General features: G+C 41.5%; 2 protein-coding genes across 2 annotated transcripts; both read left to right on the forward strand.

Annotated features, from left to right (window-relative positions):
• Positions 1–15: 15 nt before the first annotated feature.
• On the forward strand, positions 16–13,734 carry LOC118223793 (immunoglobulin superfamily member 3-like). The gene is made up of 7 exons (XM_035410780.1): positions 16–719; positions 1,557–1,678; positions 10,692–11,045; positions 11,485–11,838; positions 12,179–12,286; positions 13,229–13,278; positions 13,400–13,734. Exons 2-7 carry the CDS (start codon positions 1,633–1,635, stop codon positions 13,526–13,528), a joined length of 1,041 nt encoding a protein of 346 aa, XP_035266671.1. The 5' UTR covers positions 16–719; positions 1,557–1,632; the 3' UTR covers positions 13,529–13,734.
• Positions 1,933–5,105, forward strand: LOC118223814 (Ig kappa chain V19-17-like). The gene is made up of 5 exons (XM_035410809.1): positions 1,933–2,177; positions 2,876–3,229; positions 3,578–3,685; positions 4,601–4,650; positions 4,772–5,105. Exons 1-5 carry the CDS (start codon positions 2,078–2,080, stop codon positions 4,898–4,900), a joined length of 741 nt encoding a protein of 246 aa, XP_035266700.1. The 5' UTR covers positions 1,933–2,077; the 3' UTR covers positions 4,901–5,105.
• Positions 13,735–25,649: the final 11,915 nt, after the last annotated feature.

Consider the following 25,649-nt stretch of genomic DNA (forward strand, 5'->3'; position numbering starts at 1 on the left):
TCCAAAAAATGGGTGGAAAGAATAATAATATGTGCGATAATAGTAGTGTGGTTGCCTTAAAGCAACCACACTAAAGAACTGAATGAGGAATCTGTCATGAAAAATAATCCAGAGACCAAAAGTTCACAACAAACTAACCCTTCAAACACAACAACAATCTTTCAGAAAAAGGATTCCTTACGCCTGTGAGCAAGGCCCTTTTATTAGGCCCAGTGATTAGGCAATGGGGAGCAGCTGGCCTAATTACAATGAGCCGCACCTGCCCCCCTGCCTGTGAGAAGGGCCGGTGCTGTCCATGGTGCTGCAGCTCTCCCAGGTTTCTGGAATACCTGGGTGCTGGAGGGACAGAACACCATCACCCTTCCTGGCACCACAACCAGCACAGCTAAGATATTTAAACGAATGTGCTGGTTGCAGTTATGCAAGAAGATTAAAGGAAACCGTTTTGAAAAAAGTTTCATTGCTGTAATGCATGTCATGTATCTTGAGAGCTTAATTTTTTATTTTTAAAAATGTATTTATTTATTTCATGTATTTATTTAAAAACGTATATATTCTAAGTTTAAATGCAACTAGGTGCATTGAACTGGCGCTTCATTGAGACAAGGCCAGCAGAGATAACAGCGGTAGTCCCATTAATGAGGCCATTGTGATGTCATCGAGTGACAGAACCTCAGGCCTCTGACATTGACACCCTGGATATGGACAATCTACATTATGTAAGTTATTGCTGGTACATTCCTCATTCCATTATGAGAAAATGTTTCAGTTACGAGTTATGAGTTGTGCAATTACAAATCATGAAATAACTTATTTAAAGACAACTCTCCCTGGTTTCAGTGCAGTACAAAATCACAATGTAAGATCAGGTGTGACATCACAGTATGAACATTCCAGTGAGCTGCCCAATGTTCTGAACTCATTAGCATAATCAGCCAAACAAACTTTTGGGAGGCTCTCGTAGTAAAGACAACAATTCTTTTTTTGTTGTTGATGTTTTTGACCACTTTTTTATGTTTTCAGATGATAGAAATGGAAAAACACCAAAAATGCATTCACTCACACACACATACACACACACACACTCCACACAAACACACACACACAGACACATACACCTCCATGCACACACACATACATGCGCACACACATGCACACACACACATATACACCCATGCACACACATACACACACAGAAATATTAAACCGTAGTACGAATTGAGGTGCCGTTTTCAATCTAAAGTTATTCTTAAAGTATTTATTATTATTATTATTTTAATAACTATTTCAAACTTTATGACTTCCACATTATTGCACTGTAAATAACAACTGAATTATTATTATTATTTGACCTTTATTAAGCAGGATGGAAATAATGACAACATTGTTCTTTTTTTGCACTGAGGGTGTTTATCAACGTATGCTTGTGCAGCTCTTGTGCACCCAATAATTAGCCTTATTGAACAGCCAATCAAATCTGCCCCTGACATGTGCCCTCCTACTGTTCAGTGAATCGCTGGAAATTATCACTTCAAGTCCTCCTCTTATCTGTACAGTTTGAGTTTTACAGGGCAGAGGACAAGCAGGGTCTCAGGCAGAGGAGAGTCTCCAGAAGAGGAGAGTTCAGATACAATGATGCCACCACTCTGTACCTTTCTTGTGCTTTTCAGCAAAGTCTGTAAGTTTGTAATTATTGTTAACTTTCAGCCAAAAATAACTTTACACTAGGACTGTATACAGTTATTTAGACAGAGATTGCTCGGTTTTTTAATTGTGTATTTCACATTGTTGTTTGAGTTGAAATATTGCTCTGTGTTGTATCCCAGATGGTCTGCTTGGGAATATATTTCAGCCTGACGCGCTGGTGAGAGCAAGGATCGGAGACGCTGTGACTCTCCCATGCTTCTACACTGCACAAGATCGGCTTGATATCAACTGGTTTAAGCAGCCTCTTGGACAAAAGCCTCGGCTTATAGCAGTACAAATAAACTATCAAATACATGCTGTATTTTTCCATGAGTTTAAAAACAGCACACGCCTCAGTGCTAAAGCAGCAAAGGGGAGCTTTAACCTGACTATGTCAGGAGTAGAGACGTCTGATTCAGCCACATACTACTGCAGTATTACGCTTTTCAAAGAGATCAGCTTTGGAAATGGAACTACTTTAATGGTGACGGGTAAGCATGAACCTTAATTCACGTTCAACAATTGTTTTTTAATGTGCACCAGACATATTATCTGTAAAATATATATTATTAGTGAATTTTCTTCAATCAACCAATCTTTATTTATATAGCACATTTCATACAATAGCTGTAGCCCAATGTGCTGCACATGACCGAAAGACAATGCTGTTAAAACAAAAGTAAACACTTTTCTTGGACAAACTATCCCAGGATAAACTATCCTGATCAATATTTTATTATAGCATTTTCTTTTTGCTCATTTAAAGGTAAAATATAATAAGAAAGCAGATCATTCTTTATGGGAAGTGTCATTCAAACTGCTTTGTTTGTTCACATATTTGCTAAGTGTTAAGAAGTAAAGAAATTGAAATACGCTACATTTTATTTACTCAATAGTTATCACTGTAGTTCAAGCCAAACACATGAAATTTGTAATATGATTTTTAAAAAGTCATTGACAGACATTATCTCATTGTATGAAAGGAAAAATAAGGCCAATTGATATGACACATATACATGTGTCATCAGTGTAGTTTGAGAAATTCAGCGATGATCAGAACTAGATGAAAAATTGTGTTTTTACAGAATAAATGCCTGCATGTACTTGGGAAACACAGTTATGGAAAAATATTGAATGAATCCAAATATATATCCTGTTCTATTTTTAATTTTCAAACTATATTTCTCAGGGTCAGAGTCACACGGCAGGACAGTAGTACTGCAGCAGCCCGAGTCTGAGTCAGTGCAGCCAGGAGACTCTGTGACTCTGCAATGTACAGTACACACTGAGACCTGTGCAGGAGAACACAGTGTGTACTGGTTCAGACTGGGCTCAGGAGAGTCCCCCCCAGGAATTATTTACACCCATGGAAACAGGAGTGATGAGAGCCAGAGGAGCTCTGGGGCTGTGTCTCCCACACAGAGCTGTGTCTACAACTTCCCCAAGAGGAACCTCAGCCCCTCTGATGCTGGGACTTACTACTGTGCTGTGGCCACCTGTGGGGAGATCCTGTTTGGGAACGGGACCAAGCTGGACTTTGAGCGTAAGCAAAAAATCTCACATAGTCAGTGAATGCGCCTTTTTATTTTTGCAAGGCGACGGCTAAATTATGTATTTAATCATATCAAAAATTAAATAAAATTACCCCACGGGGTTCAATAAAGTATATCTATCTTATCTTATTAACCAGTAGAACATACAGACTTCGTCTGGTATAATTGGATAATTATGTCACATCTGCTAATTAATTTTTATTTGGTAAGTTGTTAATTATCAACCATTTTTATTCTCATGCTGATCAGTTTTTTGTGCCCCTATCAATGTCCTGTTATGCTCTTATTAATAATACTCATGCAGGGCGTTATACTAAATCATGCTTTTAAAATGTCAGGGAATGAACGACTTCCTCTTTTCTGCTTGGTGGGAGCTTTGACGTTGAGCGTGATTCTAAATATTGTCCTCGCCCTGAAAACGAGAAAATGCAGTGAGAACTGCAAAGGTAAGAGACCAAGTCATCCATGTGTGGAATATGTCAATGTATTTGTTCAATTTATCTGCGCTCAAATCCAACTAGTATGTAACACATAAGACCACAAAATATATACATTTTCTTAACGAGTGTGGAGTCAAAGAAAAACGTGAACTTTGATAATACATTGTGTTCACGTAAAATATTTCCTTCCAAAATTTGAGAAATTTGTCACGTGCATGTAAAACCATTTTCTATATAGCATGCAGTAATAATTCTTTACAGACCCTATTAAACATCATCAGGTTGTTTCTCCATTAGTGCAGATAATCAGATGACTCCCACTACTAGTTTTGTGTAACTTATGTACACAGATCATATGCAAAAATAAAGCCCAATCTCACTTGATTTTATAACATTGTAGCTTCTAATATTGACCCCAAAATTATATTACATTGGTTGTACTGTAGCTTTTATGTATTTGTGTTTGGTACCCAGCTAGCACTAAGTAAATTATAGACACTACAGCTGTGATGTGACGAACCCTGAATTATGAAAATGAAATTGGTCACAAGCAAAAGGCAGTAAAAATTGTCCAGAGTAAGGCAGAATTTTCTGGCCTCCAAACAAATTGAAATATATTTCAGGTGATGTTTAATCTTCATTGAAGGCCCGTTTCCCTGGTGATTATATGATAGATGTACTCCTCAGATATACAGTGCAGTACTTCTTGTTAGAATGGCAAATTATGGCAAGTCTTACTGTGGTGAATATAATTTACTAAGTGAAAAACACTACTACCACTACAGCTACTACTGCAATTGATAATAATAATAATAATAATAATAATAATAATAATAAAAAGAAGAGGAAGAAGAAGAATAGCTTTCTTATTTGATTGTGAACCAGCCACCAGTGATTTACATTTCAATTTTACTCAAACAGGGTCTTCATCAAACAACCAAATGTCCAGAGAAGACTTGTCAAACAAACAGGTACAAATTTTATGTGGTAAAATACATTTCTAAGACAACTAACTCAGTGGTGAATATCCTGGTGAAATGATAATCAGAATGAAGTGTGATCCTATGTGGTGTGTAATGCTTTTCCTTTTAGGGTCAAGAGGAATCAATGAATTACGCTGCTTTGACTTTCACCACCAAGAAACCCAAAGTGAGGACGAAGAAGAGGGTAGTGGAGAAAGAAACAGTTTACTCAGATATGAGATTTAGAGACCACGAGTGAAGCTTTCCATAAAAACTTATCTTCATCTCAAGAATGATCACCGTTTATCAAATATTTCCTCACCAGAACTGGTAAACATTATAATATGTGGCTGAAAATGACAGTTACGGGATTTGCCTTGTTTTAAACTAAGGACCTCTTTGAGTTGTGCTTGTTCTTAAGTTCTGCTGTTTATAAAATAAACTTAAAACTTAAAAAAATTGTACACAGATGTGTCTGTCTGGCTGGACAGTTTCAGTTAAATGGTGCTCACTGTTGCTAAACCTTGCTTTGTTTGGGGCAGCAGTGTAGTACAATGGTTAGGGAACAGGACGCGTAACCCAATTCTCAGGTGATGCATTGCCCTACTACCCTTGAGCAAGGCTGTTAACCCGAATGATTTCAGTATAAATCTAGCTTTATAAAATGAAACTGTGCACACATGCGAAATTGCGCAAGACACTCTATGAAAGGTCAAATTCTGCCCCACCAACTTTTCGTACATTTCTGTAAAATTTTAACGCAGAATTACTTTTAATTTTCTGCATTCATAGATTGAAATTTGGCACATGCAATGGCTTCGGCACCCTGTTAGTACTTAGTTACACCTCGGAAATCACAGCCTCCAAATTTTCCTTCCTGCCAGTTCACAGTCTTTGGTTCTTGCGTTAGGAATTCCCCGCTCATTGGCAGAATTCTTCTTGCTCAGAAATATTCTTACGTCTCAAATTCACTGCCCGTTTGAGGTCTCCCTACGGATTTTCATTCACATCCAAATCTAACTTTGAAGGCATTACATTACATTACAGGCATTTGGCAGACGCTCTTATCCAGAGCGACGTACAACAAAGTGTATAACCATAACCAGGAACAAGTATGACGAAAACCCTAGAGAGAAGTACCGGTCCAAGTGCAGGGAACAACCGCATAGTTCAACTTGGACCCTGAAGGTTAAACTGATTAACACTAACACAAACGAGAAACAGCAACAACGCATTCTATGCCAAAATACAAGCAGTCGTTAAGACAGGTGCATTAACTAAGTCACCTACGAAACAGCTACCTAGTTACAACCCTAAGCTTACAGTCATTTAAGAGATTACAAGGAGGCCTTTCCAAAACCTTCATCTTTCATTCGTTGAAGTAAATTGTGATTAATTTGAGAAATTTTTGGATCATTGCCAAGCCAAAATATCTCTACTCAACCACGGTTTCTTCACTGACTCTGTGACATTGGCTTCTATGGTTTTGTTATTTAGTTGAATCCATTCTTCTTTCCTCCCACACAATATTTCCTGGGGCCACTTTTACCACACAACACCAAAGTGTAATAGATCCACCCCCACGTTTAATAGTTAGCAAGGTGTTCTTTTCTTTAAAGAGTTATTTCCTGTGACGGAACAATAATGGACTCTCTCACGTTCATGCACTTCCTGCCTGTCAGGTGTTCACAGGGATCGATAATCTAGAGAACAAAGAGAGAGTAATGTCCTCACCCAGACTCAACTTGCTACTGTAAAGTGTTTTGTTTTGACAGCTGAACATCAATGCTAATCATATAACGGTAATTAAATAATTGGAGGAGGCCCTAATACAAATGTCATTTTGTCGTTTTGCTCTGTGATGGTGACAGGGGAAGTTCACGCACATTTTCCACTCACAGCCTTATATATTTAGCGTTACATAGATCAGGAAGACTGGCACATGAAGACTGACCTGCTGCACAGAGCCGTCTTCACACCTCCCTCTCTCAGCGCTGAAACTCTCTGATCAACTTCACACCTCAGACCACCTTTCCATTACAACAGACCCAAAGAGTCAGCATTAGAAAACAGTGTACAGAAATACAGAAAAATACTGATTTTAAATTTGTCCCCATGGTTCCAAATACAGCACATAAATTGCAGGGACAAAAAATCAGTATTGCTCTCTATAATTAAAGATATCTATTAATTCTACATGCAGCTATTTTACTTGCATTATCATTCACATGTTTTATGCTGTTGCCTCTTAGTTGCAGTATATGATGCACAACAAGGTCATCATAAACTTCTATTATAATGTGTATAGTACAGAGTTTAACCAGTAGGTAGCAGCACAGCACAGACATTACATTATTTATAAATGTGACATTTTGATGATGATAATTTATGACATTACAACCCAAAGTTTTTAAGCGTCATACCGTATTGGTCTGATCATGTTGTTTTAGACATGTTCATCAGCTTGTGTGCACCTTTCAAATTTTTGGTGTCCTGCTTGCAATGTTGAATATCATACATAAAATGCTCAGTGAAGTGCACATCATTAAATGATTTAAATATACACTCAGTATGTCATAAAAAAGTAAGAAAATACTGAACTGATATGATCACACAGCATCTTGATCATTCCCCTCCTATCCCTGCCCTGATGGTACGTTCCATGGTCATGTGACCAGCTGACAAATTCAGGACATGCAGAATTCTTAATAAATCAATGTGCTGAGTAAAGTGTGGAGCAGAATGGACTCACATGAATCTATCCTTGTATCATGGGGAAGGGGGGGGGGGTTGACTAACAGGATGTGAGTGCATAGGTGAGGGGGAAGAGAGAGTGCGTGCCTGTGTGTGTGTGTGTGTGTGTGTGTGTGTGTGTGTGTGACCAAAGAGAGTAGTATACCAGAAAGTTAAGTTCCATTAATTATTGTCCGGAAATGGTTTTGTTTCCTGTTTATAACCTTATTCCTTTGAGATCATGCTGGAGATCACGCTCTGAGACCTGCTTGCTGGTCTGAGGGGAGTTTTTGCACAATGCTGGAGGCGCAGCTCTCTCTGTGGTTTGGTCTGACTCTCTGGCCAATGACTGAAAACAAAACCCCTCTGCTCTGCCTTTGTGGTTTCCTCTGCATGCACCCCTTTCAAACCTGGCACCTCCCCTCTCTGTCTGCCTGACTCTCTCTCTCTCTCTCTCTCTCTCTCTCTTTCTCTGATTTCCTGTGGTACTTCAGAAAGAGCAGAACTATGTGTGCTCGCTTGAGATAATCAGTGATTACATGCAGTGTATTTATGAAGAATAATACATTTTTCTTAGATCAAAGAGCTGCCACACATCTGTTGCAAGTAGTTTGAGGATTACTAATCATGGCCTTTTGTTGGCCATTTTATTACCTTTCACGGAGCTCAAACCACCTTTTGACATGTTGGTATAATAGGAGTTTAAACATTCTCCAAATGTAAACATTTTGATTTCATCCCAGATTAGTTTCCAAAGACTCTTCTTAATAATTCCATTACCCTTATAGTCCTTGTGATGCCTTGCTGGGGATGGCAATCAAATGGTGAACAAGCAAAATAAAGTCAAAAACATGCATTGCCTTTCCTTAGCCCTCTGCATGCACCCCTTTCATATGTTACCAGGCATCTCTCTCTCCCATTTCAGTGGGGTCAGAACTACATGTGCTCTTTTGAGATAATCAGTGATTACACACCATTTCTTTTTGAAGAATACATTTTGAGAACTCAGTTCAAATGGCTGTCAGAAATCTTTCATAAACGGTTTGAAAGCTTTCTAATCATGGTCTTTCGTTGCCCATTTTTCTAACTTTCACCAAACTCAAACCACCATGTTTGTACAGTAGGATGTTTAAACATGTCACAATTGTAAACATTTTGATTTCTCTCAGGACATGAATTGGTAGCCCAATACTCTTCTTAATGCTTCTTTTACGCTAATAGACATTGTGATGCAGTGCTGGGGTAGGCCACTGTATCACATGATGAAAAGACAAAATAAAATAAAAAATTTACTTACTTTCATTCGTCCAGGAACTGAAAAACAACAACAACAAAATACTTAAAAAAAATAAAAAAATAAAAAAACTAAACGAGGAAACGGTCATGAATAATAATCCAGAGCCCAAAAGTCCACAACACACTAACCCTTCAAACACAACAACAACCTTTCAGAAAAAGGATTCCTTACGCCTGTGAGCAAGGCCCTTTCATAAGGCCCAGTGATCAGGCAATGGGGAGCAGCTGGCCTAATTACAATGAGCCACACCTGCCCCCCTGCCTGTGAGAAGGGCCGGTGCTGTCCATGGTGCTGCAGCTCTCCCAGGTTTATGGAATACCAGGGTGCTGGAGGGACAGCTCACCATCATCCTTCCTGGCATCACAATTTGCACAGCTAAGATTTTTAAATGAAATTCCTGATTGCAGTTATGCAAGAAGTTTAAAAAAACCAATTTTGAAAAAGTTTTATTGCTGTTCATGTAGTCATGTATTTAGAGAGCTTAATTTATGATGTTTAAATTTTTTAAAATTTATTTCATTTATTTATTTATTTAAAAACGTATATATTCTAAGTTTAAATGCCACTAGGTGCATTGAACTGGCGCTTCATTGAGATAAGGCCAGGAGAGATAACAGAGGAAGTCCCCTTAATGAGGCCATTGTGATGTCATCCAGTGACAGAACCTCAGGCCTCTGACATTGATACCCTGGATATGGACAATCTACGGTATGTAAGTTATTGCTGGTACATTGCTCATTCTATGATGATAAAATGTTTCAGTTATGAATTATGAGTTGTGCAATTACAAATCATGAAATAACTTATTTAAAGACAACTCACCCTGGTTTCAGTGCAGTGCAAAATCACAATGTAAGATCAGGTGTGACATCACAGTATGAACATTCCAGTGAGCTGCCCAATGTTCTGAACTCATTAGCATAATCAGCCATTCTAAACTTTTGGGTGGCTCTCGTAGTAAAGACAACAGATCTATTTTTTGTTGTTTTTGACCACTTTTTTCATGTTTTCAGATGATAAAAGTTGAAAAATATCAAAAATGCATGTGAATGCAGAATCCCGGCCCAATCCACCTACGGGCAGCACTGCCTCCTACTCCTGGAAAGGGACAGCAGAGAAATTCAGCACCATGGACACTGCACACAAACACACACACCTGCACACAACCGTACTCACATACACACACACACACACACAACCGTACTCACATACACACACACACACACCACACAAATACACACACACAGACACATTCACCTCCATGTACAAACACATACATGCGCACACACACGCACCCACACACATACACCCACGCACGCACACATACACACATACATGCGCACACACACACCCACACACATATACACCCACGCACGCACGCACACACACACATCCACACACACACACACACACACGCACACACACAGACATATTAAACCCTAGTACGAATTGAGGTCTCGTTTTCAATCTAAAGTCTGAAAGTAAGCTATTTCAAACTTTGTGAAGACTTGCAGTGTAAATAACAACTGGATTATTATTATTATTTGACCTTTATTAAGCAGGATGGAAATAATGACATCAGTGTTCTTTTTTTGCACTGAGGGTGTTTATCAGCGTATGCTTGCACCACTCTTGTGCACCCAATAATTTGCCTCATCAAACAGCCAATCAAATCTGCCCCTGACATGTGCCCTCCTACTGTTCAGTGAATCGCTGGAAATTATTACCTCAAGTCCTCCTCTTATCTGTACAGTTTGAGTTTTACAGCGCAGAGAGCAAGCAGGGTCTCAGGCAGAGGAGAGTCCCCAGAAGAGGAGAGTTCAGATACAGTGATGCCACCACTCTGTGCCATTCTTGTGCTTTTCAGCAAAGTGTGTAAGTATAAAACTGTTTTTATCTTATCAGCCAAAATAACTCTACGCGTGGACTCCATGGAGGCTTTTATACAGAAATGAATGATTCACTTTTTTGGCTTTATTGTTCCCATTGTCAGTTGAAGATGCTTGCTGTTGTATTTCAGATGGCCTGCTTGGGGAGAACATAGTTCAGCCTCACGCGCTTGTGACAGCTCAGCTGGGAGACAGTGTGACTCTCCCATGTTTCTATGCTAAAGATGATGAGCACTGGTACAGATGGCTTAAGCAGCCTCTTGGACAGAAGCCTGAGCAATTGTTAATGATAAAAAATTCTGAACCTTATACTATAGATTTCAATGATTTTATAAACAGTACGCGCCTCAGTGCTAAAGCAGCAAAGGGGACCTCGAACCTGACTGTGTCACAAGTAGAGCCGTCGGATTCAGCCACATACTACTGCGCTACTGTGCTCTACAAGGATATCAGCTTTGGAGAAGGCACTACATTAATGGTCCTGGGTAAATATGAACCTTCAGTCCACGTCTTATACTTCGTTTTTCTTGTACAGGATTTTGAAGGTGATTTAAAATTTGAAAATATCTTAAGAAAGCAGATCTTTTTTTGTAGGGCCACTAAAACTCTAAGCATTAAGAAATTGAGGTGCATTAACATTTGTTATTACTGGAGATACTGTATGTTCAGCGAAACAGGCTAAAATTGCATTATTATTTTTCTAAACTCATTGATACAAAAGACATAAATAGACATTTTCTTTATTTCTTTATTTTTTTTTCTTTACTAAGCTAATTGCTATTTTGGAATTGACAAAACCAGGCTTAAAATAGTGTATAAAAAGAAAACCCTGCAAATGCTTTTGAATTACAGAAATACTAAAATAATGATTGAATTCAAGCATGTATCCTGTTATAATTTTAATTATTGAACTGAATTCTTCAGGGTCAGAGTCACACGACAGGACAGTAGTACTGCAGCAGCCCGAGTCTGAGTCAGTGCATTCTGGAGACTCTGTAACTCTGCAGTGTACAGTACACACTGAGACCTGTGCAGGAGAACACAGTGTGTACTGGTTCAGACAGGGCTCAGGAGAGTCCCCTCCAGGAATCATTTACACCCATGGAACCTGGAGTCATGAGTGCCAGAGGAGCTCTGGGGCTGTGTCTCCCACACAGAGCTGTGTCTACAACTTCCCCAAGAGGAACCTCAGCCCCTCTGATGCTGGGACTTACTACTGTGCTGTGGCCACCTGTGGGGAGATCCTGTTTGGGAATGGGACCAAGCTGGACTTTGAGCGTAAGCAAAAAATCTCACAGTCAGTCGCCTTTTTATTTTTGCAAGGCGATGGCTAAATTATGTATTTAATCATATCAAAAATTAAATAAAATTACCCCACGGGGTTCAATAAAGTATATCTATCTTATCTTATTAACCAGTAGAACATACAGACTTCGTCTGGTATAATTGGATAATTATGTCACATCTGCTAATTAATTTTTATTTGGCAAGTTGTTTATTATCAACCATTTTTATTCTCATGCCGATCAGTTTTTTGTGCCCCTATCAATGTCTTCATATGCTCTTATTAATAATACTCATGCAGGGTGTTTACTAAATCATGCTTTTAAAATGTCAGGGAATGAACGACTTCCTCTTTTCTGCTTGGCGGGAGCTTTGACGTTGAGCGTGATTCTAAATATTGTCCTCGCCCTGAAAACGAGAAAATGCAGTGAGAACTGCAAAGGTAAGAGACCAAGTCATCCATGTGTGGAATATGTCAATGTATTTGTTCAATTTATCTGCGCTCAAATCCAACTAGTATGTAACACATAAGACCACAAAATATATACATTTTCTTAAAGAGTGTGGAGTCAAAGAAAAACGTGAACTTTGATAATACATTGTGTTCACGTAAAATATTTCCTTCCAAAATTTGAGAAATTTGTCATGTGCATGTAAAACCATTTTCTAAATAGCATGCAGTAATAATTCTTTACAGACCCTATTAAACATCATCAGGTTGTTTCTCCATTAGTGCAGATAATCAGATGACTCCCACTACTAGTTTTGTGTAACTTATGTACACAGATCATATGCAAAAATAAAGCCCAATCTCACTTGATTTTATAACATTGTAGCTTCTAATATTGACCCTAAAATTATATTACATTGGTTGTACTGTAGCTTTTATGTATTTGTGTTTGGTACCCAGCTAGCACTAAGTAAATTATAGACACTACAGCTGTGATGTGACGAACCCTGAATTATGAAAATGAAATTGGTCACAAGCAAAAGGCAGTAAAAATTGTCCAGAGTAAGGCAGAATTTTCTGGCCTCCAAACAAATTGAAATATATTTCAGGTGATGTTTAATCTTCATTGAAGGCCCGTTTCCCTGGTGATTATATGATAGATGTACTCCTCAGATGTACAGTGCAGTACTTCTTGTTAGAATGGCAAATTATGGCAAGTCTTACTGTGGTGAATATAATTTACTAAGTGAAAAACACTACTACCACTACAGCTACTACTGCAATTATTATTATTATTATTATTATTAATAATAATAATAATAATAATAATAATAATAATAATAATAATAATAATACAAATAATTAAAAAAATAGCTTTCTTATTTGATTGTGAACCAGCCACCAGTGATTTACATTTCAATTTTACTCAAACAGGGTCTTCATCAAACAACCAAATGTCCAGAGAAGACTTGTCAAACAAACAGGTACGAATTTTATGCGGTAAAATAGATTTCTAAGACAACTAACTCAGTGGTGAATATCCTGGTGAAATGATAATCAGAATGAAGTGTGATCCTATGTGGTGTGTAATGCTTTTCCTTTTAGGGTCAAGAGGAATCAATGAATTACGCTGCTTTGACTTTCACCACCAAGAAACCCAAAGTGAGGATGAAGAAGAGGGAAGTGGAGAAAGAAACAGTTTACTCAGATATGAGATTTAGAGACCGCGAGTGAAGCTTTCCATAAAAAACTTATCTTCATCTCAAGAATGATCACCGTTTATCAAATATTTCCTCACCAGAACTGGTAAACATTATAATATGTGGCTGAAAATGACAGTTACAGGATTTGCCTTGTTTTAAACTAAGGACCTCTTTGAGTTGTGCTTGTTCTTAAGTTCTGCTGTTTATAAAATAAACTTAAAACTTAAAAAAATTGTACACAGATGTGTCTGTCTGGCTGGACAGTTTCCGTTAAATGGTGCTCATTGTTGCTAAACCTTGCTTTGTTTGGGGCAGCAGTGTAGTACAATGGTTAGGGAACAGGACGCGTAACCCAATTCTCAGGTGATGCATTGCCCTACTACCCTTGAGCAAGACTGTTAACCCGAATGATTTCAGTATATATCTAGCTTTATAAAATGAAACTGTGCACACATGCGAAATTGCGCAAGACACTCTATGAAAGGTCAAATTCTGTCCCACCAACTTTTCGTACATTGACATTTCTGTAAAATTTTAACGCAGAATTACTTTTAATTTTCTGCATTCATAGATTGAAATTTGGCACATGCAAAGGCTTCAGCACCCTGCTAGTACTTAGTTACACCTCGGAAATCACAGCCTCCAAATATTCCTTCCTGCCAGTTCACAGTCTTTTGTTCTTGCGTTAGGAATTCCCCGCTCGTTGGCAGAATTCTTCTTGCTCAGAAATATTCTTACGTCTCAAATTCACTGCCCGTTTGAGGTCTCCCTATGGATTTTCATTCACATCCAAATCTAACTTTGAAGGCATTACATTACATTACAGGCATTTGGCAGACTTATCCAGAGCGACGTACAACAAAGTGTATAACCATAACCAGGAACAAGTATGACGAAAACCCTAGAGAGAAGTACCAGTCCAAGTGCAGGGAACAACCGCATAGTTCAACTTGGACCCTGAAAGTTAAACTGATTAACACTAACACAAACGAGAAACAGCAACAACGCATTCTATGCCAAAATACAAGCAGTAGTTAAGACAGGTGCATTAACTAAGTCACCTAAGAAACAGCTACCTAGTTACAACCCTAAGCTTACAGTCATTTAAGAGATTACAGGGAGGCCTTTCCAAAACCTTCATCTTTCATTCGTTGAAGTAAGTTGTGATTAATTTGAGAAATTTTTGGATCATTGCCAAGCCAAAATATCTGTACTCAACCACGGTTTCTTCACTGACTCTGTGACATTGGCTTCTACGGTTTTGTTATTTAGTTGAATCCATTCTTCCTTCCTCCCACACAATATTTCCTGGGGCCACTTGTTACCACACAACCCCAAAGCGTAATAGATCCACCCCCACGTTTAATAGTTAGCAAGGTGTTCTTTTCTTTAAAGAGTTATTTCCTGTGACGGAACAATAATGGACTCTCTCACGTTCATGCACTTCCTGCCTGTCAGGTGTTCACAGGGATCGATAATCTAGAGAACAAGGAGAGAGTAATGTCCTTACCCAGACTGAACTTGTTACTGTAAAGTGTTTCGTTTTGACAGCTGAACATCAATGCTAATTAAATAAAGGTAATTAAATAATTAAAGGAGGCCCTAATACAAATGTCATTTTGTCGTTTTGCTCTGTGATGGTGACAGGGGAAGTTCACGCACATTTTCCACTCACAGCCTTATATATTTAGCTTTACATAGATCAGGAAGACTGGCACATGAAGACTGACCTGCTGCACAGAGCCGTCTTCACACCTCCCTCTCTCAGCGCTGAAACTCTGATCAACTTCACACCTCAGACCACCTTTCCATTACAACAGACCCAAAGAGTCAGCATTAGAAAACAGTGTACAGAAATACAGAAAAAATGCTGATTTTAAATTTGTCCCCATGGTTCCAAATACAGCACATAAATTGCAGGAACAAAAGATCAGTATTGCTCTCTATAATTAAAGATATCTATTAATTCTACATCCAGCTATTTTACTTGCATTATCATTCACATGTTTTATGCTGTTGCCTTTTAGTTGCAGTATATGATGCACAACAAGGTCATCATAAACTTATATTATAAAGTGTGGAGTACAGAGTTTAACCAGTAGGTAGCAGCACAGCATAGTCATTACATTATTTATAAATGTGACATTTTGATGATGATAATTTATGACACTACAACCCAAAGTTTTTAAGCGTCATACCGTATTGGTCTGATCATGTTGTTTTAGACATGTTCATCAGCTTGTGTGCACCTTTCAAATTTTTGGTGCCCTGCTTGCAATGTTGAATATCATACATAAAATGCTCAGTGAAGTGCACATCATTAAATGATTTAAATATACACTCAATAAGTCATAAACAATTAAGAAAATACTGAAATGATATGATCACACAGAATCTTGATCATTCCCCTCCTATCCCTGCCCTGATGGTACGTTCCATGGTCATGTAACCAGCTGACACATTCAGGACATGCAGAATTCTTAATAAATCAATGTGCTGAGTAAAGTGTGGAGCAGAATGGACTCACATGAATCTATCATTGTATCATGGGGGGGGGGGGGGTTTGACTAACAGGATGTGAGTGCATAGGTGAGGGGGAAGAGAGAGTGTGTGCCTGCACGTGTGTGTGTATGTGTGTGTGTGTGTCAGCAAAGAGTAGTATCTCTGCAAGTTAGGTTCCATGGGGGTACTGGGGGGCAGAGACAGAGCAATATTAATTATAGTCCGGTAATGTGTTTGTTTCCTGTTTATAACCTCTTTTCATACGAGAGCGTGCTAGAGATCACGCTCTGAGGCCTGCCTGCTGGTCTGAGGGGATTTTTGCACAATGCTGGAGGCGCAGCTCTCTCTGTGGTTTGGTCCGACTTTCAGGCTGCTGACTCAAAACAAAACCCCTGTGCTCTGCCTTTGTGTTTTCCACTGCATGCACCCATTTCATATGCTACCTGGCATTCCTCTTCCCCCTAAAGTCAAAAATATACATTGTCTTTCATTAGACCACAAACTGTAAAACAACTGAAAATACTTCATTAAAAAATTGAACAAACTGGAACCAACAATCCTGCAGAGGCAAAAAAAAAACAAACTACAAACCACTACAAACAAACCCTCACACACAACCTTTCACAAGAAATGAGAAAGAATCCTTACACCTGTGAGCAAGGCTCTTTCATTAGGCCCAGTGATTAGGCGATGGGGAGCAGCTGGCCTAATTACAATGAGCCACACCTGCCCCCCTGCCCGTGAGAAGGGCCGGTGCTGTCCATGGTCCTGCAGCTCTCCCAGGTTTCTGGAATACCTGGGTGCTGGAGGGACAGCACACCACCACCCTTCCTGGCACCACAAGCTGCACAGCTTAGCTTTTTAAACGAAAGTGTTGATTGCAGTTATTCAAGAAGTTAAAAGGAACCCGTTTTGAAAAAGTTTCATTGCTGTTCATGCAGTCATGTATTTTGAGAGCTTAATTTATGATTTTTAAAAATGTATTTATTTATTTCATTTATTTATTTAAAAACGTATATACTCTAAGTTTAAATGCAACTAGGTGCATTGAACTGGCCCTTCATTGAGACAAGGCCAGGAGAGATAACAGAGGTAGGTCCCCTTAATGAGGCCATTGTGATGTCATCCAGTTACAGAACCTCAGGCCTCTGACATTGATACCCTGGATATGGACAATCTACGGTATGTAAGTTATTGCTGGTACATTGCTCATTCTATTATGAGACAATGTTTCAGTTATGAATTATGAGTTGTGCAATTACAAATCATGAAATAACTTATTTAAAGACAACTCACCCTGGTTACAGTGCAGTGCAAAATCACAATGTAAGATCAGTTGTGACATCACAGTGTGAACATTCCAGTGAGCCGCCCAATGTTCTGAACTCATTAGCATAATCAGCCATTCGAAACTTTTGGGAGGCTCTCATGGTAAAGACAACAGTTCTTTTTTGTTGTTGTTATTGTTTTTGACCACTTTTTTCATGTTTGCAGATGATAGAAGTTGAAAAATACCAAAAATGTATGTGAATGCAGAATCCCGGCCCAATCCACCTACGGGCAGCACTGCCTCCTACTCCTGGAATGGGACAGCAGAGAAATTCAGCACCATGGATACTGCACACAAACACACACACACACAACCATATAGACACACACACACAAACACACACACACAATCCACACAAACACACACAGACACATACACAGGGGTGGACAAAAACAAAGTACATTTACCTGAGTACTGTACTTAAGTACATTTTTCGACTATCTGTACTTTACTTGAGTATTTATTTTTTTGGAAACTTATGACTTTTACTCCACTACACTTGAAAGATAAATATTGTACTTTTGACTCCACTACATTTCTATGAAGGTTGTCGTTACTCGTTACTTTGAAGCATAGATTTGAAGTCAGCAGTTGAATCTTTTTTTATTTAATAAAATGCGATTGACCACACGCTGTGTTTCTCACAGGAGAACAACCAATCACAGTAGCCTACTCCTAATATGCTGTCGGTCAAGTTCAAAGTGCTTGCTTGTTGCACCAGTGATTGAACAGTTCCGTTTGAACTTGGCGGCGGTAATGATGGCAACGGTAGAAGATAAGGATGATTCTTCGCCACCAGAGCACCCATGGCCATATCTGAAGTCCATGTTTGAGATTTGTGAAATTCAGAAAGATTCATATCGTTTTAAATGTTTGCTCTGCTTACCGCGCACGAACTATATCGCTGCATTCAAAAAACTCGCCGTCCAGCCTGAAAAAGCAGGTCGAGCAGGGGTTAAATTGGGGGTGGACGCGGATGGACGGCATAACAGTAAACCGCATAACAGTAAAAATGCATCTGTAAATGAGCTTCTGTAAATGCATCATAGAAACAATACAACAGTGCGTTGGCATTAAAAAGAAAATGTACTTTTGAATACTTAAGTATTTTTAAAAGCAAGTACTCCAGTACTTTAACTCAAGTAAAAATTTGACTGAACAACTTTCACTTGTAGTGGAGTAATATTTGACCAGGGGTATCTATAATTTTACTCAAGTAATGGAGTTGTGTACTTTGTCCACCACTGCACATGCACCTCCATGCGCACACACATGCGTACCAACACGCACACACACACATATACACCCACGCACACACACCTACACACACACACACACACACTCCACACAAACACACAGACACATACCCCTCCATGCACACACACATACATGCGCACACACACGCACACACACACATATACACCCACGCACACCCATGCACACACACACACACACACACACAAATATTAGTACGAATTGAGGTGCCGTTTTCAATCTAAAGTTATTCTTAAAGTAAGCTATTTAAAACTTTATGAAGACTTCCACATTATTACACTGTAAATAACAACTGAATTATTATTATTTGACCTTAATTAAGCAGGATGGAAATAATAACATCAGTGTTCTTTTTTTGCACTGAGGGTGTTTATCAGCGTATGCTTGCACCACTGTTGTGCACCCAATAATTTGCCTTATTGAACAGCCAATCAAATCTGTCCCTGACATGTGCCCTCCTACTGTTCAGTGAATCGCTGGAAATTATCACCTCAAGTCCTCCTCTTATCTGTACAGTTTGAGTTTTACAGCGCAGAGGACAAACAGGGTCTCAGGCAGAGGAGAGCCTCCAGAAGAGGAGAGTTCAGATACAGTGATGCCACCACTCTATGCTGTTCTTGTGCTTTTCAGCAAAGTCTGTAAGTTTGTAATTATTATTCACTTTCAGCCAAGAATAACTTTACACTAAGATTGTATAGAATTATTTATACAGAGATTGCTGTGTTTTTTATATTGCATATTTCACATTGTTGGTTGAGTTGAAATATTGCTTTGTGTTGTATTCCAGATGGTCTGCTTGGGAATATATTTCAGCCTGACACGCTGGTGACAGCTAAGATTGGAGACACTGTGACTCTCCCATGTTTCTATACTGCACAAGAACGGCTTGATATCAGCTGGTTTAAGCAGCCTCTTGGACTGAAGCCTCAGCTCATTGTAGTACAAATTTACTATCAATTAGATCCTACATTTTTTAATGAGTTTAAAAACAGTAAACGCCTCAGTGCTAAAGCAGCAATGGGGAGCTTTAACCTGACTGTGTCACAAATAGAGCCGTCAGATTCAGCCACATACTACTGCACTGTTAGACTTTACAGTGAAATCAGCTTTGGAAATGGAACCACTTTAATGGTGATGGTGAATGGTAAATATGAACCTTAGTTGATGCTTTACACTTGTTTTTTTAATGTACAGGCTTTCAACAATATACTCTGCTCACGGACAGAATACCAGTGAAATATTGAAAAAAGTGTTCTTTGATTCACACACCTGATCAATAGTTTATCATAAATAAACATTTGGCATTTGCTTTTAAAAAAGTGAATTTAAATTATTCTAGGAAAGCAGATCTTTCTTTTAGGGTAGGGTTAGCCAAACTATTTTGTGTGTTCATGTATTGGTTCAGTGTTATGTTAAGAAATATTGAGCTATGTTGTTGTTTAAGAAACTGCATGTTAAGCCAGCACTGTAAATTTGCATTATTATTTTTCTAAAGTCATTAATACAACATCACAAATAGACAGTTTCTCACGCATTTGTCACCGATCCAGATTGGGAAGTTCAGCCACGACCTTAAGTCAAAACTGTGTTTATAAAGAATAATGACAATAATTGCAGCCACACACATATCTAATGATTGAGTCAAAGCATTTATTCTGTTATTTTTTTAATTGTTCAAATTTTCAGGTTCAGAGTCACACAACAGGACAGTAGTACTGCAGCCCAAGTCTCAGTCAGTGCAGCCAGGAGACTCTGTGACTCTGCAGTGTACAGTACGCACTGAGACCTGTGCAGGAGAACACAGTGTGTACTGGTTCAGACAGGGCTCAGGAGAGTCCCCTCCAGGAATCATTTACACCCATGGAAACAGGAGTGATGAGTGCCAGAGGAGCTCTGGGGCTGTGTCTCCCACACAAAGCTGTGTCTACAACTTCCCCAAGAGGAACCTGAGCTCCTCTGATGCTGGGACTTACTACTGTGCTGTGGCCACCTGTGGGGAGATCCTGTTTGGGAAAGGGACCAAGCTGGACTTAGAGGGTAAGCAAATAAATCAATCACATAATAAAAGCATTGTCTCAGTTTTTAAAAGCTTCATGCATTTTTTTATCATGTTTTTTTCTAAATCATGTTGTATTAAGTTATTGTAACCAGTAGATCATACTTCATCTGATATTATTGGATTATTGTTTAACATTTTCTCATTAATTTTTATAATGTAAGTTGTTCATTGTTATACATCCCTCATTGTTATTCTCATGCAGATTAGTTTTTAGACAAGTTACTCTGTTGTTGTCTTTCTATGCTCTTATTAATATTTTTCATGCAGGGTGTTTACTAAATCTTGCTTTTAAAATGTCAGGGAATGAACGTCTTCTTCTTTATTGCTTGGTGGGAGCTTTGACGTTGAGCGTGATCTTAAATATTGTCCTCATTCTGAAGAGGAGAAAAAGCTGTGAAAATTGCAAAGGTAAGAGACAAAGATATCAATGTGTGGTATATGTCATGATTATTATTTACAACATTTTTTCAATAAATCTTTTGTTAAATAAAATCGGACTAGTATGAAACATGCAAGATCATAAAAAAACTCAGTACCTTAAAGGGTGCAGAGTCTAAACAAAAAAAAAAGTAATCTGTGAAAATGTGTAAAGTGTTTTCTGTAAAGTAGTTGGCTTTCAAAATTTGACAACAATTTTGTCATCTTCATGAAAGGCCATTTCATAAGTAGCATGCAGAAATATTCACATACAGTCTCTGTACAGTTCTCTAAAGCAAAATCAGTTTTATAATATGACATAAAGTTGCTCCATGGGTGCTGATGACCGTCTTCTCACTACTTTTACACATATCACAGGTAAAAGCAAGCCAAACGTCTCTTCAATTTATGACACTTGACATTCTGATAGTGATTCAAAGTTATATATTGGTTCAAGTATTTCAGTTATTTTTTTTTTCTGGTACCAGCTGGCACTAACCAAATTATAGACATTATAGCTATGGTGTAACAACCCGAAGATTATGAAAAAAAGTATTCTGAAGCAAACGTCAATAAAATTGAGCTCAGAATGAGCAGAATTAACTGCCATCCAAACAAACTAAAATACTTTTCAAGTGATATGTAATCTCCATTGAAGCCTATCCTGATTCCCTGGTGATTATATAATCAATGCACTCCTCAGATATACTCCTCCTGGGAGCAGCAACTTACAGTCCTACTGTGGTGAATATAATTGACTATATGAAATACTACTACCAGAAGTGCTGCTATGAATATTATTGTAAATAGTAACAGTAATAGTAATAGTAATATTAATAAGAAATAGAAGCTTTCTTACCTTTTAAAGACCAGTGCATGAATTGAGTAATTCGTTTTTGAAAACCACCAGCGGTTTACATTTTCCTTTTACTGATTCAGGAGCTGCATCAAACAACCAAGTGAGCGGAGAAAACTTGATGAGCGAACAGGTAAAATTATCTAAAAAATAATAAATAAATAAATAAATAAAAATAAAGTTCTTTTTTGTGGTGAATATCCTGGTTACATTATTATCAGAATGAAGTGTAGTCATATGTGTTGTGTATTTCCTTTTCTTTTAGAGTCCAGAGGAAGCAATGAATTACGCTGCTTTGACTTTCACCACCAAGATACCCAAAGTGAGGAGGAACAAGAGGGAAGTGGAGAAAGAAACGGTTTACTCAGATATGAGATATAGAGACCGCGAGTGAAGCTTTCCATAAAAGCCATCTTCGTCACTAGAATAATCTGTCATGGTCCTGTGTTCCTGTCCGTGTTTCCCTTGTTGGGCCGCCAGATGGCGGCACTTCTGTTTCGTGTCCTGCTCCCCTCCTGTTAATTGTATGATTGTTTCATTGTCTCGTTATCCCATCATTGTTCCCACCTGTGTCTTATCCCCTCCTTCTGGTTTGATTGTTTTTTGAGTTCACCTGTGTCTTGTTACCCCTGTCTATTTAAGTTCTCTGTTCCCTTGACTCGGGTGCTGGTTCCTTGTGTTTGTTTCCTATCTCTGTTTGCAAACCATATTTACCTGCCTGCGTTTTGTTCTCACTTGTGTTTGTCCCCGAGTTGCGTTTGTTCTGACTTGTGTTTGTCCCCGAGTTGTGTTTGTTCCCGACTAGCGTTTGTTGAGACCCATTGTACCTGCCTGCGTTTGTTACCCGTTTGTGTTTTGTTCCTGACCCGTATGTATTTTCTGGTGTTTCTTTTATGTGTTTGCCTGTGTGTTCCACCTGCCTGTACCCTGCCTGCCTGCCTGTGTTCTGTTCTGTGTTTTGTTCTTAAGAATGTTTTGAGTTTGTTGTTTTGCCCTTTGTGGCCTTGCCTGTTCCCTGTTTGTGTTTGCCGTTTGTGTGAGTAAAATCCTTGTTAATTTTCCCTTTTTGAGTTTCGTGTTTTTTTCCCCCCACTCTGCGCCTGGGTCCCAGCACCCGTATTGTCACAGAAGGAACCAGCCAGTTTGGGACCCAGCAGAGTTTTTTTGTTTTTTTTTTTTTGTTTTTTTTTTTTTTTTGTTTTTTTTTTTTTTTTTTTGTTTGTTTATCATGCCACCGGGGTGGTGGAGTGACCCGGAGGACTCGCCACCCAGCGACTGGGAGTCCCTCGCCCTTGAGCTTCCCAGCGCCCGGGGCGGGCGGTCACGGAGGCGCCGTGGTCGAGCTGCCTCCCGGTCGGCCAGACCTCCAGCTGCCCAGCCAGCGGTTCCCGGCCCTGCGTCATTTGAAGGGTCTCGACTGGCGATCTTTCCAGGGTCCGGCCCGCGGGGGTCCCGCCGGTCCCGTCCGGCTGCCCAGCCGGGTTCCCTACAGCTGTGGTCTGTGTTCCTGTCCCCTGCCCAGCCCAGACGGCAGGGCCCTCGGCCTGCTCCACCCCAAGTCCAGGAAGGGCCTTCACGGCCTGCTCTGCCCCAAGTCCCGGAGGGGCCTTCACGGCCTGCTCTGCCTCAAGTCCCGGAGCGGCCTTCACGGCCTGCTCTGCCTCAAGTCCCGGAGCGGCCTTCACGGCCTGCTCTGCCTCAAGTCCCGGAGCGGCCTTCACGGCCTGCTCTGCCTCAAGTCCCGGAGCGGCCTTCACGGCCTGCTCTGCCTCAAGTCCCGGAGCGGCCTTCACGGCCTGCTCTGCCTCAAGTCCCGGAGCGGCCTTCACGGCCTGCTCTGCCTCAAGTCCCGGAGGGGCTCCCAGATCCGCCTCGAGCCCCGGAGAGGCTCCCAGATCCGCCTCGAGCCCCGGAGAGGCTCCCAGATCCGCCTCGAGCCCCGGAGAGGTCCCCAGAGCCGCCTCGAGCCCCGGAGAGGCTCCCAGACCCGCCTCGAGCCCCGGAGAGGCTCCCACATCCGCCTCGAGCCCCGGAGAGGCCCCCAGAGCCGCCTCGAGCCCCGGAGAGGCCCCCAGATCCGCCTCGAGCCCCGGAGGCCCCGCCTGCCCTGACCCTTCCGCGGAGGCCGCCTGCTACACCCAAGTTTCGGGCTTTACTTGCACCTCGAGCCCCGGGGGGGCCTCCGGAGCCGCCTCAAGCCCCAGGGGGGCCTCCGCAACCGCCTCGAGTCCCGGGGGGGCCTCCGGAGCCGTCCAGAGCTCCGGAGAGGCCTCCAGAGCCGTCCAGAGCCCCGGAGAGGACAACGGTTCCATCTGTTGTCCCGCAAGGGCCGCCGCAGACTGCTCTGGCCGCCCCGCAGGCTAAGCCACCTGCCTTGCCCCCTGGCGTTCGTGCTCCCCCTGGCGTTCGTTCTCCCCCTAGCGTTCGTGCTCCCCCTAGTGTTCTCGCGCCCCCCAGTGTCCGTTCTTTCCCTAGTGTTCTCGCTCCCCCTAGTGTCCACACCTTGCCCCCTGGCGTTCGTGCTTCCCCTGGCGTTCGTGCTTCCCCTGGCGTTCGTGCTCCCCCTGGCGTTCGTGCTCCCCCTGGCGTTCGTGCTTCCTCTAGTGTTCTCACGCCCCCCAGTGTCCGTTTTCCCCCTAGTGTTCTCGCTCCCCCTAGTGTTCGTCCCTCCCCCGGTCTCGTCGCTCCCCCCAGTGGTCGTCTCTCCCCCGGTGTCGGTCCTTCCCCCAGTGATCGTCTCTCCCCCGGTGTCGTCGCTTCCCCCAGTGGTCGCCCCTCCCCCGGTGTCGTCGCTTCCCCCAGTGGTCGCCTCTTCCCCGGAGTCTGTCCTCCCCCCAGTGGTCGTCCCTCCCCCGGTCTCGTCGCTCCCCCCAGTGGTCGTCTCTCCCCCGGTGTCGGTCCTTCCCCCAGTGATCGTCTCTTCCCCGGAGTCCGTCCTCCCCCCAGTGGTCGTCCCTCCCCCGGTCTCGTCGCTCCCCCCAGTGGTCGTCCCTCCCCCGGTCTCGTCGCTCCCCCTGGTGTCCATTCTCCCTTTGGTGTTCGTCCTCCCAACCGTGTGTCCGTGTGTTCCCCGGCCCCCCTGTCTAATTGTCTGCCTGCCTGTTTGTCTGTTGGTCTACCCGTATGTGTGTCAGCCAGTTTGTTGGCCTGTTTGTCTGCCCCCCAAGCCGTCAGCCCATCGGCCAACGTGTTTGCCCGCCTGTCTGCCTGTCTGTCAGTGTGCCAGTCTCCGTGTGTTTTGTCTTGTTTGCCTGTGTGTCAGTCCCTATGTCAGTTGTTGGGCTCCCCCCTCGCCTTCCCTGTCTGCCTGTCCCTTTGTGTGTCCGTCGGTGTCGCCGTGTGCCTCCCCGCCTGCTTGTCCCTGTGTCTGTCCTTGTAGGTCTCCCGATTGTGCCAGTATCTGGCAGTCTGTTTCCCCCTCAGTCTTGTCCAACCCAGTCCAGTGTTGTCGTGCCCCGTCTCAGTCCTGTCCTGTATGTCTGCCTTGCCCCTGGTTTCCTGAGTCCCCCCTGGTTTCCTGAGTCCCCCCTGGTTTCCTGAGTCCCCCCTGGTTTCCTGAGTCCCCCCTGGTTTCCTGAGTCCCCCCTGGTTTCCTGAGTCCCCCCTGGTTTCCTGAGTGTCCGTGTCGCCCGAGTGCGGGCCCTGAATTTCCCCGTGTCGCCCGGAGTGCGGGCCCTGAATTTCCCCGTGTCGCCCGATGTGCGGGCCCTGAG

This window comes from Anguilla anguilla, chromosome 3 (genome assembly GCF_013347855.1).
Source record: "Anguilla anguilla isolate fAngAng1 chromosome 3, fAngAng1.pri, whole genome shotgun sequence".
Lineage (NCBI taxonomy): Eukaryota > Metazoa > Chordata > Actinopteri > Anguilliformes > Anguillidae > Anguilla > Anguilla anguilla.

What these genes read in the sequence shown, in the direction of transcription:
- LOC118223793 (XM_035410780.1), top strand. Translation starts at nt 1,633, where the DNA reads ATGATGCCACCACTCTGTACCTTTCTTGTGCTTTTCAGCAAAGTCT. An exon ending in CACTACATTAATGGTCCTGG is followed by an intron (nt 11,046 to 11,484) that starts GTAAATATGAAC and finishes TGAATTCTTCAG; the next exon opens with GGTCAGAGTCACACGACAGG. An exon ending in ATGCAGTGAGAACTGCAAAG is followed by an intron (nt 12,287 to 13,228) that starts GTAAGAGACCAA and finishes TTACTCAAACAG; the next exon opens with GGTCTTCATCAAACAACCAA.
- LOC118223814 (XM_035410809.1), top strand. Translation starts at nt 2,078, where the DNA reads ATGTCAGGAGTAGAGACGTCTGATTCAGCCACATACTACTGCAGTATT. An exon ending in AACTACTTTAATGGTGACGG is followed by an intron (nt 2,178 to 2,875) that starts GTAAGCATGAAC and finishes TATATTTCTCAG; the next exon opens with GGTCAGAGTCACACGGCAGG. An exon ending in AAGACTTGTCAAACAAACAG is followed by an intron (nt 4,651 to 4,771) that starts GTACAAATTTTA and finishes TTTTCCTTTTAG; the next exon opens with GGTCAAGAGGAATCAATGAA.